Here is a 15,297-nt window from a genome sequence, read left to right on the forward strand (position 1 = left end):
TGAACTAGGAAATGGGGACGGCAATTACTGAGATGTGAGCTCCACAATACGGGGCCTGGCCCACCGGCCAAATCACTCGCGCGGCGCCACCGCCGACCCTCAGGCCCGAAACTGTCTAAAGAAGACAATACCTTCTCTCACGGTTTCGCTTTCCTGTCACCTCGGGTCTGACACTCCGTTCGGAAGATTGACCTAGTGAATCAATCGAAAAGCAACCAAAATGTCCACCAGAGAGGGGAATAGGAAGTCCCGCCCCGACGCCTGGAACGGAAATGACCTTTTTGGGGGCCTTCATTGGCCCAGAGCTGCTAAGGCTTCTGGGTAATGTAGTTCCCACGGCACTAACTGTGGTTAGGGAATCCCGCGGGAACTTCCGGGCAAACAGCCAGCCACAATGCTAGAAATGGTCTCTAGAGTCTCTAAGGTTTAGGCGGAGCTTAGCTTCCTCTTACAGAAGCGCATTTATATTTCTGTTGAAGGTAGTCATATCCCAGACATGTTTAGAGACATATTATTTCAAGCTTCCTTATGCAGAGAATGCCGATCAATAAGCCAAATGGACACACTATAAGTTAATGTCACTCTTTTTCTTCATTTTTGTCAGTCTTCTATAGCTGGGAGCTAAAAAATATTATGTTGTTTTCAAATACAGGTAAGCTTGAAGTTCTACACTTAGTTTTGTGTGCCTTAGTATTTGGGGTCATGTACAAGAAAGAAAAGACTCCAGACACTGCAGTGGCATGAAACATGGAGTAGGGATGTTGGACAGCCTTGAAGTGTGTAGATAATGCTGGTGTCTCTGGTTACCTTAGAAAATATTTCTCTCGTCTATACAGTCAGTGACTGTCAAACTCAGCAATAACACTGTTTTTCAAGATAATACAAGGGTACTTCAAAAAGTTCACGGAAAGATTCGTATTATTTTTCAATCCTGTTTTTCCACATATTCTATATACAGAGATGTATTCAATAACTTTTTGGTATCTTACAGGTAATGAAAAGATGGAAGATCTACCATATGTCATTTGGCAATCAAAAGGGCAACATGAACAGTTTCTGTGTAGACGTAAAACCATCAAACTAAATTTCTATACACACCAAAAATGTCTTTTAAAAAGTGTGACATAAAAACTTCTTAAAGAAAATGTAGGAGAAACACTTCAGGAAGTAGGACTGGACACAGACTTCATGAATACGACCCCAAAAGCATGGGCAACCAAAGGAAAAATAAACAAATGGGATTATATCAAACTAAAGAGCTTCTGCACAGCAAAAGAAACAATTAACAGAGTTAAAAGACAACCAACAGAGTGGGAGAAAATATTTGCAAAATATACATCTGACAAAGGATTAATATCCAGAATATACAAGGAACTCAAACAACTTTACAGCAAAAAAACAAGCAACACAATTAAAAAAATGAGCAAAAGAGCTAAATAGGCATTTCTCTAAGGAAGATATACAAATGGCCAACAGACATATTAAAAAATGCTCAACATCACTTAGCATCTGGGAAATGCAAATCAAAACCACACTGAGATACCATCTAACCCCAGTTAGGATGGCTAAAATCCAAAAGACTCTGAACGATAAATGCTGGCGAGGTTGCGGAGAAAAAGGAACTCTCATACATTGTTGGTGGGACTGCAAAATGGTGCAGCCTCTATGGAAAATGGTATGGAGGTTCCTCAAACAATTGCAGGTAGATCTACCATATGACCCAGCTATCCCACTGCTGGGAATATACCCAGAGGAATGGAAATCATCAAGTCGAAGGTATACCTGTTCCCCAATGTTCATTGCAGCACTCTTTACAATAGCCAAAAGTTGGAACCAGCCCAAATGTCCATCATCTGATGAGTGGATATCAATAATGTGGTATATCTACACAATGGAATACTACTCAGCTATAAAAACGAATGAAATACTGCCATTTGCAACAACATGGATGGACCTTGAGAGAATTGTATTAATTGAAACAAGTCAGGCACAGAAAGAGAAATACCACATGTTCTCACTTATTGGTGGGAGCTAAAAATAAATAAATAAATTCACACACACACACACACACACACACACACACACACACACCGGGGGTGGGGGGGTGGAGAAGACACAACAATTACAATTCCTTGAAGTTGGCACAACAAGCATACAGAAAGGACATTGTTGGGGGGGAGTGGGGAGAGGGAGGTGGGAGGGAGGTTTCGGTAATGGGCCACAATAATCAACCACATTGTATATTAACAAAATAAAATTTTTTAAAAAAGTGTGACATAAGATTATTTGAGGCTTAAAATAATAAATGTAATGGAAATACACATATACAGAAAATAAATTTCTTAACATAATACTCAAGGCCAAAGAAAGTTGAAAGAAGATGAAAGTTATGCAATGAAAGAAGAAATGAAGATGGAGAGAGAGGTGCATTTTTTGATTAGAGTAACAGCTCATTACTGTGTAAAAGATGATTATATCTCCTTATGGAATTAGAATGATGAAACTCTCATGAATAACCTTAGTAACATATTAATTGAAAGGGGGCTGATGACTGCACAACATTGTGCTAAATGCCATTGAACTGCATACTTTAAAATGGCTAAAGTGGTAAATTTCATTTTATGTATACTTTATCACAATAATAGTGATAATAATATAATACTATAGACATAAAGTACTATAAAAATTGGAAGAAGGCTAATTGCTCAATGCTTTAAATCTTTTATACATTTAAGAGGAAAGTAAGTGTATTTACAACATACTGTAATGTATTAAATATTTGCAATTTTTAGCTTAAATATAATGAATATATGCTTTTCAAGCTACAAGAGGAAAAATTTGGAATATAAATAAATAATCAATAGAAAGGTAAAATAATGGTAAAAGAAGTGGAACAAGTGAGGCAAAAAACAAAAACAAAAACCACACAACATATGGTATATGTAAACCTAAGTGAATATGGAATAAATGCTCAAACGAGCCTTTAGCAATTTCCAATGGGCTGAAACACCCTTCACAAGGGATTCCTTTTGCCTCAGTGAATTTCCACAGCAGATTTTGAATTTTAATTGAAAACACAACCATTTTTCTATGGTGATTCCCCACCACGTCCATACTATCCCATCAGTGACTGTTGTGAGGCACCCTCCCACAAGAAGTGCACTTACATGCCACTCATACAGAAAAGGGCAGTTTATTCACTCCAGCTGGCCAGCGTCTGTCTCCCAAGGAGCAACCAAGGAAGAGTGGCCTCGGGCCTCGGTCTTGCAGGGTTTTTAAAGGCACAAATTACATCCCGTTGGCACATGGGTTTGTCCAGGTGCACAAAGCAAGCTAGGGAGCTAGGTCACAGAGGTCGAGAATGAGCTTTTCGAGTAATCAAGCATACAGTTTTCATTGTGTATGGTTCCCATTCCCATGTACTAATTCACTGTGTAGGGCTCCTGTTTCTATGCAATTGTTTTTTGTTTCTATGAGAAGGTCAAAAGTTTCTCATGCAGAAGGTGGGGGGAGGGTAGTCTGCAGGTCAGGCACGGGGCAAAATGGAGTTACTTAGCAAGCAATTCTACAGAAGCAGATAGCATACGTTATGATGGTGCAGGGAGCTTTATTTCAAGAGAAGAGAATTATGTTGTGGTTAGGAATGTTCAGTATTTGCTTTAGAGAAGCCAAGTTCTCACGCTTTAAGGTTATCAGGCCTTTGACCCAACCAAATTGCCTGAGATGTCATCAGGAAACTGCAGGTCAGCAACATCTCCTTGTTAGTAAGATGAAAGTGGAGTAAGACACTATAAAGGGGTAAGACCATGAGTGATAATAATAATAATAATAACTGACATTTACTAATCATGTTCATTTCCTGGACTTTGCATTATACATTTTACAGACACGATGCCCTTTTACCTGCATAACAGCCTTGTGAAGTGGATTTGTCTCCCAAATTAATGAGAAAGCTGAGGCTTCAAAGGGTCCATGACTTGCCCTTAATCATGATTGTTAAGTGTCATAGTTGAAAATGGAGTCCAAAGAGCCACAACTAACTACTTCCTAATACGGCCTCCTACACAAGGTCATCTGTCTGGCCTACTTCAGGGCCCCTTCTGTGTTGGAGAAATGAGGCCATAAAAAATTCAACTGCCCAGGAAACTGACACGAGGACAAGAATAAGTCTTGCCTTTTCTTTGTCCTAGAAACATGAGCCCTCAGCTTCATTTATTCCATGAACATGTGTTTACGGAATGCTAACCAAGAAATCTGAACAGGAAAAGCCTTGCTGACCTACAGATAGAGTCCAAGCAGGGATCTGTTATAGCCTGAGCCTCAGTTCATCATCCCAACCATCCACATGTCTTGCCACCTCTGCTTCCTAATATGTCCCAGATCATCCCCTTCCCAACACCTCCAACTTCACCCTCTGTGGGCTGGTCTACCAGCTTGCATTCCTGAACTACACAACAACATCAGCCTTGTCTTTTATATGAGTTGTTTCTCTGCCTCAGATCATGCTCCACATATAATGCAGAAAGTAATTTCAAAACAAATCAGGTTCTATTTGGAAAATTCAGGTGAATCAGAAGGACATTGGTGCCTAGAGGGGGAAGGGCCTCAGTCTTCCTCTAAATTTTTGCCTCAGAGTTAGTAATGTGTTACCTATCTGTAGTGGCCCCACCAGGAATTTCTCTGTTGTTTTGATTCTCAGAGTCACTGCTGCTGTCTAGTTTCTGGGAATTCTTTCTCAGCAGAGAAGTCAGGTAATGTCTCTAAGTTAACCCACTTTCTGACTTGCGCCTCATCTCTCCTTTACAGGGAGAACTAAAATCAGTTCCTGCCAATCCTAGAAGGCCAGTGAACAGGAGATTTAAAAGCTGTGTTACAGATTTGGTGCTACTCTTCATGAATCATGAAATCTCAGTGACAATCCAAGTCCATTGCCTAACACAGAGAGCATAGCTATGTGCCTTTTATGTTAGGGTAGAATCTTGTTGCATTTAGGGAAACTGTTTAATAGAAGATGTAGGTGGATGGTGTCCAACTAAGAATTCCCCAGTGAAAATTTCATATAACTCCTGTTCCACATAAAGTCAATGATTTTGTCATCCTCTGCTTTGAAAATGGACTAAGTTTTCTCAACCCTAAGATAGAAGCCAAGCCAAAGAAACACAAAGAAGCAGGACTTCACTGAAGGAGCCCTAAAGATCACTGAAGCATGGATCATTGCATATCATAGTCTTTAAACACACACAAACACACACACACAATAATTGTACTGTCTATCCACATCCTTATTAGTCATATCTCATTAGGGCTATACTCTATGCCACTTACGGTACATACAGCTCTAAATTCTAGTCATTCTCCTGACAGAATTCCAATGAAGGAAGAGGATGAGAATTCATCAGATTCCAATGAGTATAAACTGCAAATTAGGCAAAATCATGTTAGAAGACTGAATGCTAGAAGTCAGAAATGCCAGAATTTAGACCTTCTTGGTAGGTTCATCATTTACAGAAAGGGTTACAGAGATGCTGGGATTTTGACACTGTTCTTTCCCTGATTGCGGTGCTTCTCTCAGAGATGTGTTAACCGTGGGCATATAAATAGAGATGGACAACTACAACATGTTAACTTTTGTGAATATCATTTGTGAATTAAAATCTACCAGATGTTTATGTTAATAAACCTCAAGTGTCCACTGATAACTGTTATGCAATTCTATTAATTCTCCCCAATGTTTCCTGCTCACTTTCATTCACAATTTCTATTTTCTCTCTAGTCCTAGTTCATATTCCTGGTCTAATTTCTGCTTAGTTACTAACCTCATATCATTTTTTTAGATTAAATTAAATTTTATTTTATTTATTTTTTGCAGCTGGCTCATTAATTCCTATATTAGAAAAATTAAATGACAGGAAGTTTCCACTTTGTACCCACCCCACAATTGACAAGGGTAGCTCTGGAAGCACCTTCATTCTCTTCTCTTCCTCAAATGTAAAAAAAAGTATCCTGATATAGTCAAAAGCCAGCATGCCATGTGAGTTATGATGCCTGTCCCCTCTTGATAGCTAAAGGGATTTGCCCCTGCTGTTTACCATTTTCTCTTTCTGTTAGCTCTTTTGTGATATTCCAGTCTGACATTTTAATAGGCATTGCACTGATGCTTTATAGTTTTACCACCTATGTAGATTTTCTGAAATGACATACTGTTTATTATTGCCAGATTCTGAATTTTCTGAATTGTATTATAGTGCGTGCATGACTCGAATCTGTAACATGTTCGTTAGATTCATCCACAAAGGCTCATTTCATAGTGGTGCGCTAACTTTCATGACTTAACCTTAATTTATTAGGCAATTAATCCAGAATCTCCTCCTCTAAAAGATGTTCTCAAGGAAGTGAGACATCTCTTCCTATGCTTGGCTTAAGAAGGCGAAATTTCTCTACACATTATTCCACTCCTGTCAGTGGGTCCATGGCCACTGTGGAGGTGACAAAGAACTTGGATCTCTCTATCCTACCATGTTTTCAATTCCAATATCGACTCCCCTCCTCCTTTTCATAATCAGCTAGTACTGAACACTAAGTTCCAGAAAGTCCAGGAAGGAGAGAATACTTCTGTCTTGTTCTCATAAGTAATCCCAAGGATGTAAGGAAGTCATCACTCAGCCCACAAGTGGAAGAGACGGGAGAGGAATCAGGGAAATGAGACTGACACAAAAGAACTGTAGTCAAGGGTACGGAATGTAGTGGAACAGCACTTAATAAAGGGTTGGCATCTCTTTTATCGACAGCTGCCTGTGGTCAACAACAATCCACCATCCTACACACCTTTGAGTAGCTGCTTTTGTATTTACTTGGAAATGGACGGGCAGTGGGAACACAGAGTAGGAAGGAATGAAGGGGAGAGATCAGGATTATCTGTGGGCGGTAGGGGGGAGGAGGAATGTTGGCTTATGGGTACGAGGCCTATTTTCTTGCCTTACCACTGATCGTGGGTCCTTTGATAAGAAAAAGTGCACAAATGAGCGTCGGGTGAAAGTGGAAAGTAAATACTTGGGACCCTCGGCTGTCTGGCTACCTACATACAGAATTCAGAGACTTTTATTTTCTTTTGGCGGCTGGTCGGTATATGAATCCGAACCCTTGACCTTGGTGCAGAGCCTTTTCTTATTCTCACACACCAGGCATGGCTTCACCACCGCTTACTTTAATTTTGGGCGTCCCCTTGCCAAGGGAAATTTGAAAATGTGTTCATGGTTCAGCCCAAGAAAACCGCTTTATTGTGGCCCTTAAGATCCTCTTCAAGTCCTTCAAGAGATGGAAAGATGGAGTAGCAGCTGAGCAGAAAACCTGAAATGCAGGCCCATATACGATAACGACAGTCTCTGGACGAGTCCAACATTAGTCCTTGATCCTGATATGTCCTCCACCTCCATGTCTACCGCTAAACCCACTCCCTCGAAGTTTGCCTGTGTGAAAACTACATTACCCATAAGGCGTTGTGCCGTGCCGCGTGGACGCTAAGCCAATAAAGAAACGCAATGGGCGTTTCCATGCGTGCAGTGGGCGGGACTTCCGGCGGCGCCCTAGTCATTTTCGCGGCTCATAGCTCAGTCCATCTGATCAGAGGTTCAGGGAAAGTGCTTCTGATCTGAGGTGACCAGAGCAGGAAGGCGCGAGAGGAGGCAGGCGTTGCCTCACCGCACAGAGACTTGTCTGAGGCTCGGCGGCGGCGCTCAAGGTGACCCGGGTCCCCGCCCCAGTCGTCCTGTCCCGGCGCAGCTCTGCCCACATAGTCCGATGGCAGCGGTCGTGCTGAGGGATCCTGCTCAGGTGAAAGCTGCATCCTCTGGGCCTCACCCGCCCCAACTCTCATCCGAATCCTAAAGCCGTGTGAGGGGCGCCTGCTCAGGTTCCTGGATCCAGAATGGGGCGCCAGTGGGTGGGATCCCATTTCTGACAGCCAGTGTGATGGGAAGTGGAAGAGAGTTAACAGGCTGAGGGACCAGCTTGGTTAAAGGCTTGGAGCTGCGACTGAGTTCAAAGTCCTAAACCTGAGGGTTGTCTCTTGTCTGCAGGGGACAGCTTGTGAGGGAACGAGTCACAGGTGGAATGACAGCCCGAGCAGCTGGGCCTTCATTCTGAGGGCGGTGGTGGCCCCGGAAGGTTGTGAACAGCAGAGTGACTCGATCTATTTCTCAGTTTCCCAAAGGCTCCTCAGGGGAATACAGACTGGGTGGGAGTGATGAGGGTGCAGACAAGGAGGCATATGAGTAGGTAAGTCCAGTAGGTTAATGGAGAGTTCTGTTGGGACTGGACCATAGAAGTGGCAGTAGAGGAGGGGGGAGTGATCAGAACTCCGATGCATTTTAAAAACTGAGCAGACGGGATTTCTTGCTCCATTATATGTGGCTGTGAACGAAAGTAGGAAATGAAGGAGCAACCCGGCTTTTTGTTTGTTTGTATTTTTGCTTGTTTGCTTTTTCCTGAATGTCTGGAAAGAGGGAGATGGGGAAGTCTGTGCAGGGAACAGGTTTCAGGAAGATTAAGAGCTGGATTTTAGAAATTGTGATCTTGAGATGACCCAGAGTGGGGGTGTCACATGCAGCTTGTCCTTCACGTCTGGAGTTCTGGCGAAGGATCTAGGCTGGTGATATCCAAGGGATGGTGGGTGGAGGCTTGGACCAGGACAAGGTCTGGGGTTCATATTTAGGAGGGATAGATGGGCCTGGAGGGTCAGGCTGCCTCTAGAGAGGTGGTGTCCTGTGGTCCAATGTAGTTCTGGCTGGTGTCTGAAGGAAAGGAGGGTTATAGAATATAAGGACTCAGGACTGGGATGGAAACTGAGGTATTGGCTGGTATAGATTTGCCACCTCAGGCTGAGCAGGCCCTTGTGTTCACTCCCCAAGGAGAAAAGGAAAGGTCACCCAAGCTGGTGGAGCAGCCCCTTTGGTGTACAAGTTCCCCCAGCCTTTAGGGCAAGAGGGACCAACTACTCCAACGGAAGGGACCTCAGCAGAATTGCTTTCAGGGGAGTGTATAGCAGGCAGTCAGGTTGCCAAAAAGGAGTGTGGTAGGTACTTGGTTTCCTCAGGCTCAGGCTCCCAGTGTAGTAACTTGTGAATTTATAAAATGAGTACTTAATTAAGCACTAAAAGATCAAAGTTCATACACATACAGAGGGAATTAAAACAGCATTTTAACAAGTTAAATTGATGCAAGCACTTAATTACTTGAAAACAATGTGCTGCTAAGCATTTCATTAAAGTCAAATGTCTTAAATATCACCTTCTTAGTTTAAAAGTATGTAAAAACCCCACCTTTTCAAAACCTACAAGTTTATTTGCACTGAAAATGTTGACAGAGACATTGATTATATGCACAGTAAGAGTTGATACTTAATATTTGACACATGGGAATGAGTTTGGTACAAGCAATGGTCCTATTGGGTGGCTACCATTATTATCCCCGTGATACACATGACAACACTAAGGCACAGGGAGGTTGAATACTTGTCCGAGGGCACACGACTGGTAAGAGGCATCAGTGAGGATTGAGGCCTAGATGGTGGACGGTCAGGCACACCTGACTCCAAGGTAGGTGAGGAGGCTTGGATGATCCTTTGCCAACATCATTGCCTGCTTCTGAAGGCCTTGTTTTTCCTTAGGTTCCTCTGCCTGCGGAATTATTTACACACCATGCAGAGGTAAGTGGAGGATGTCTCAACTCCTCATCGTCCTCAACTCCCACCTGTATGGTCTCCAGGTTTGTGGTGTCCTGGGACTCCTTCCTTCCTATTCTCCCTACTCTTCCATCACAGTTCCCTGGAAGGTGGTCACACAAAGTAAGGGTCCTGAGTCCTTACCAGGGATTATATGGAGAGGTTCCCATCTCTGGCAAATGACGGCATGAAGTTTAGAAGGAATTACAGTCACAGCGAACATCAATAGAAAATGCTTAGAGGTGAGGTTGAGCTGGGAATGTTCAAGCAACCTTAGGTCTCCATTATAGCTGGTGGAAACAGCAGGAGGAAGGAGGTAGGCCAGGAACGGTAGCCTGAGGAGCCGAGCCTTTATTCTGAGGGTGGCGGGAGCCATAGAAGGTTTGGAGTGTAAGAGGAAAGTGACCCAGTCTCAAGAAGCTTTACCTGCTGCAGAGTAGAGAACAATGGTGGGGTTGAGGGTAGAAACAGGGAGACCAGGGAGGAGCTACTATGATAGTCCAGGTGAATGCTGCTGGGTACTCAACAAGAGTGGTGGCTGTGGAAGTAGTCGATGTGGTTGGAGTCCATGTCTGTTTCTTAAGTAGGTCTGAGCAGACTTTATAGACTGAATGTAGGGTGGGAAAAAGAAGTGGAGGAGTCAGGGGTGACTGATGTTTGGTCTCAGCTGCTAAAGCAGGGAAGTATCACCATGTGGAAGTTGGTGATAAGAATAAAATTATCAGTGGGAATTGGGAGTTAGGGTTTGGCCGTGTTGAACTGAGATATCCCAGAGACCCTTGAGTGGATTCTTTGAGTGAGCGCCTGGACGCACAAGTCTGCAATTCAGGTGAAGGGTTCAGATTGGAGACACCTAGGATATGGCTGGTGTATGCACTGGGATGGAGCTGTTGGTCAGATTTAGGAAGGGGCTTCTTTGGGTTCTGTTTTCAATGCCGTTCAGTACAGAGGAGGGGAGCATGAGGGCAAGGACTGTGTCTCTTGTTTGGGCACCTGGATAGGAGTGGTGGTCTACACAAGGACATGAGGGAGAATAGTGTCCATGGGGAAGGGAGTATAGGAATGAGGAGGGTTGGCTGGTGGCAAGGTGTCTGTGGGGAGCAGACATGAGATGGACACAGAGACAGAGCAGGAAGTGAGTTAAGGTGACAGTGAGTAAGTGAGTTAAACCTGGCGCCACTGATTATTCATCCAACTCTGGGATTACCAGGATTTTATTCTGACCTGTGCTGGGACCCAGGAAGTTTCACTCAGAGTGGTGAATTAGCTCAAGATAGAATGGGGTCATCTGGGCAAATCACTGTGCCTGGTTTGGGAGACAAATGGGCCTGGACTTCAAATGATGGTCAGAGGAAGGTTGAGGCAGGGAGGGAACGACTTTGCAACACAGAACGGAAGAGGGTAAAGTGATCTGAAATCTGTGTGTGGTTCCTGGTGTCACACATGGGAAGATAAGCAAGGAACAGGGCCAAGTTGTGAGCCCTTCATAGCAGGGGCTTCAGAGTTGCCCCTGGCAGTCATGGCCATTAGAGGTCCGGGACAAGATGGGATTCTGATTACATTTGCCAAGCACCCTCTGGATGCATGTGGTGAGGCCAGAGGGCTGTTAGTGACGTGGTGTAGAGGGTGGTGGTGGCTGTGAGGGGTCAGTGATAAAAGGAAGGTGTGGTTCAGAGAGCATGTACACATCGGGAGGAAGTATAAATGGATGGCGCAGGGCCCTAGTACTGGGGGCTTAAGGGAGAACAGTGACCCAAAGTTGGTTGCACTGGGGGAGCATGATCTGGATGACCCCAGGTGAACTGTCTGGCAGGAAGAGGATGGGGCTCTACATTCCAGGCCCAGAGCTTAGATGGATCCTTTCTGCCCACCTGACTGTTGCTGCTGAGTACTGAACACAGTGATTGTGGGACCGTGAGGAGAGAGGGGGCATTGGGGACAGAAGGGCCTGGTATCTCCTGTGATGTGGGGAGATGGGTAGGAGAGTGAGCAGGGGTGGATGTTTGGGATGATGCAGAGTCTTGGGGAAGGAGGCTTCATATATAAACTTAACTCTCCCCATTTCAGCAGGCCCATGTGACCTTTGACGACGTGGCTGTCTACTTCTCCTGGGAGGAGTGGAGCCTGCTTGATGAAGCTCAGAGGTGCCTCTACCGCAGTGTGATGCTGGAGAACTTTTCGCTTATGGCCTCTCTGGGTAAAGTCCTCATAGCCCCCTCCAGCATCCTGGGCTGGGCTCTGCTCTTCTTCCTTGGGGCAAGTCTATTCTTCCCAAAGCTGGACCATGGGCACTGCTGCTTTCCCCAGTGTCCTGGAGTAGGTATTGTAGGTGATGGGCCTGGGCTATGTGTACTAACCCCTTCCCTCCCTGAAGTGCCCCAAAGCCATGCAGGAAAGGGTTTGGGGGTCAGGAGTCTTACAGTGACCCTAATGGATCTCACCCTGTTGGCCTGTTGATCTGGTGATGCTGTGCAGATCCATGGCAGTTCTGTGCCCCAGATTGTGCCCTCTTCCTCTAGCCGACATACCTTGGGGTCTCCTTGTGCTAGTGGTTGAGGCACCGACATGATTACTACTTAACTGTGTTGTTCATGCAAGACCCTCCTCCATAACTTTTTGTACCATTTAATTTTAGTTTTCTTTCCTGTGGTCTGTCATGGGGTGAGTCACTGTGACCCAGTGCTGGCCACTCACCTGTCCTGTCTTTCCCTTAGGACTTACATCTTCCAGGACCCATGAAATTACCCAACTGGAAGCATGGGGAGAGTCATTCATGCCCGCCCAGAGAGTCATGACTCCAGCTGTGCCAAGAGGTATTTGGAAGGTAGAGCTGGGGGAGGTGTGAGCTCAGGGATGGGTTCAAATCATACCAGGAGTCTTTCCTGTGGTCCCCAATATACTGATGCCAGTGCAAGGGGCCATGACCAATTTTCATGTTTTCTTCCCCCGTCACCCACTTATCATTTTTATTCTGATTTCTGACCCGTGGCTATTCTCTGCCTTTCTGTACTCCATGTCCCACCCATTCTTCTGCGGTGTTGTACAAGTGTGGCTTTACCGTATATTTTGTAAGGTTTGCACTATCCTTGTATAGTCCCTGAACACCAGGTATTCAGTTGTAGTTGATTTTTCTTGGCCTGCACACACCTTTCTGCTCTTTGTTCCTATGTCTCCAGCAGCTGATGCCCTTTAGAAAGGCATTTGCAGAGGACTGTGTTGGGCACCCTGCCTCTCATCCCTGTGCTGTACCCCATCCTTGTGTCCTTTTTCTGGGGAGGGCTCCCCCAATCTTTGAGCCTGCCAGACCCAACACTGCTGCACAGTGGGTCCTTTCCCACCCTGTCATCAGCCCCCTCATTCTGCCAGCAATCCCAGGGACTCATTACTGGATGTGTCAGATATATATTTGTGAGTGTGCTGCCCAAAGTCTACATACACTTCCTCACACCAAGGTCTACATACATTTTATCAGCATTTCTCTGTGTTCAGGTTGTTGGCATGGAGTGGAGGCTGAGGAGGCACCTTTTGATGAAGGAGCTTCTGTAGGAGTGCTGCGTGCACATGTTTACCAACATCAGAAGCTGTACTGTGGAGAGAAATCTTTAGAAAGAAAAGAGGACAGAGTCCCAGTTTTGAGGAGCTGCAGGGTTCACCTGTCAGAGAAGCCCTTCCAAAGTGGAGAGGGTAGGAAGGACTTCCTGACCACCTCGGGTCTTCTCCAGTACCAGGTGACTCACAGTGGTGGGGAGCAGCACAGAAGCACTGAAAGTGGGGAGGCCTTTCATTCTAGAAAAAGGCATTATAAATGCACTGAATGTGGGAAAGCCTTTGGTCAGAAATATTTACTTGTTCAGCACCAGAGACTACACACTGGAGAAAAGCCTTATGAATGTAGTGAATGTGGGAAATTATTTAGCCATAAATCCAACCTTTTTATACACCAAATTGTTCACACTGGAGAAAGGCCTTATGGGTGTAGTGAATGTGGGAAATCCTTTAGCCGCAATGCTGACCTCATTCAACACCAGAGAGTTCACACTGGAGAAAAGCCTTTTACATGCAGTGAATGTGGAAAAGCGTTCAGGCATAATTCCACACTTGTTCAACATCACAGAATCCACACTGGAGTAAAGCCTTATGAGTGCAGTGAATGTGGGAAATTCTTTAGCTTTAACTCCAGCCTAATGAAACATCAGAGAGTTCACACTGGAGAGAGACCTTATAAGTGCAGTGAATGTGGGAAATTCTATAGCCACAAGTCCAGCCTTATTAATCATTGGCGAGTACACACTGGAGAACGGCCTTATGAGTGCAGTGAATGTGGCAAATATTTTAGCCAAAGCTCTAGCCTCATGCAGCACCGAAAAGTTCACACCGGAGAAAAACCTTTTAAGTGCAATGAATGTGGGAGATTCTTTAGTGAGAACTCGAGCCTTGTTAAACATCAGAGGGTTCACACAGGAGCAAGGCCTTATGAGTGCAAAGAATGTGGAAAATTTTTTCGTCACAGCTCCAGTCTTGTTAAACATCGAAGGATTCACACTGGAGAACAGCCTTATGAGTGCAGCAATTGTGGGAAATCCTTTAGCCAACGATTCAACCTCATTCAACACCAGAGAGTTCACACTGAAAAAGAAGTCTTGAATTCAACAAGTATGGGAAAGCGTTTAGACACACCTCAACCTCATTCAATAATGTAGGTTTTACAGAGCTGAGACGCTGTAAGAATACAGTGAATGTGGAAAAGCCTGGAATTAAAGTTCTGCTCTGATTCAGCAGCAGAAACTTCACAACCTAGATGAGCCTTATGAATGCAGTGAATGTGGAGAAAGGCTTCAGCCTAACCTTGTTCAGCATGAGAAAGTTCAGACTGGTGAAAGGCCTTAAGAGGGCAGAGTATGTGCTGCTTTTTAGTCAATATAACCTGACTTAGAGAGAAACTGTGAGAGTAGCCTTTATGAGTTAGCCAGAAATTGAATATTATTCGTCCAAAGACTCACACTGGGGGCAGGATGGGACCTCCTGACAGATTGCCCTTCCCAGGAAAATAGCCCTCTGTCTGGGAGCTATAGGGAGAAGAAGCCTTTTGTTCTTGGCTGCAGGAATCTGGAGTGGAGTTTCCATCTTGCTGAGTTTGAAGTGGATCAGGAGGGAAGGAGTGGTCTTGGTCCAAATGTGATTGACTCCTGCTGTTCTTACTGAGTGTTTGGTTTTTTGGAATAAATATTTCTTTATTTGCTGTATACCCTTAGTATCATTTCTAGAGACTTTGAGTTGTGTTTTTATAATTTTCAGTTTGGCTGGGGAGCAGTTTCACAAAGCTCCTCACACTCTCATGCTGGAAGTTGGTTTGAATGTTTAAATTTTTAAGAATCTGCCAAATTGTGTTTTAAATGGTTATGCATTTCATATTTCCTCCTGAAGTATTAGATTTCCAGTTTATTCACATCTTTACTGACAATTTGTATGTATGTAAATCATGGGCCATTCATTTTTTGTAGGTGTGTAGTAGTATTTCATTATGATTTTAATTTGCTTTCCCTTTATGACTCAGTATTGGGCATTTTTTCATGTGATTA

General features: G+C 44.3%; 1 protein-coding gene across 7 annotated transcripts; it reads left to right on the forward strand.

The window, feature by feature from the left end:
* The first annotated feature begins 7,797 nt into the window (after positions 1-7,797).
* LOC134372217 (zinc finger protein 773-like) lies at positions 7,798-14,987 on the forward strand. Of its 7 annotated transcripts, none has more exons than XM_063089552.1 (6): positions 7,798-7,830; positions 9,665-9,703; positions 11,786-11,915; positions 12,433-12,531; positions 13,208-14,355; positions 14,522-14,987. In XM_063089552.1, exons 1-6 carry the CDS (start codon positions 7,798-7,800, stop codon positions 14,603-14,605), a joined length of 1,533 nt encoding a protein of 510 aa, XP_062945622.1. In that variant the 3' UTR covers positions 14,606-14,987. The 7 variants fall into 7 exon arrangements, with proteins under 7 accessions (XP_062945622.1, XP_062945623.1, XP_062945626.1 ...); XM_063089553.1 differs by having other exon boundaries at positions 11,789-11,915; XM_063089556.1 differs by lacking the exon at positions 12,433-12,531.
* The last annotated feature ends 310 nt before the right edge of the window (positions 14,988-15,297 follow it).

The sequence above is a fragment of the Cynocephalus volans genome, chromosome 3 (genome assembly GCF_027409185.1).
Source record: "Cynocephalus volans isolate mCynVol1 chromosome 3, mCynVol1.pri, whole genome shotgun sequence".
Lineage (NCBI taxonomy): Eukaryota > Metazoa > Chordata > Mammalia > Dermoptera > Cynocephalidae > Cynocephalus > Cynocephalus volans.

What these genes read in the sequence shown, in the direction of transcription:
- LOC134372217 (XM_063089552.1), top strand. Translation starts at nt 7,798, where the DNA reads ATGGCAGCGGTCGTGCTGAGGGATCCTGCTCAG. An exon ending in TTCGCTTATGGCCTCTCTGG is followed by an intron (nt 11,916 to 12,432) that starts GTAAAGTCCTCA and finishes TCTTTCCCTTAG; the next exon opens with GACTTACATCTTCCAGGACC. An exon ending in GAGTTCACACTGAAAAAGAA is followed by an intron (nt 14,356 to 14,521) that starts GTCTTGAATTCA and finishes AACCTAGATGAG; the next exon opens with CCTTATGAATGCAGTGAATG.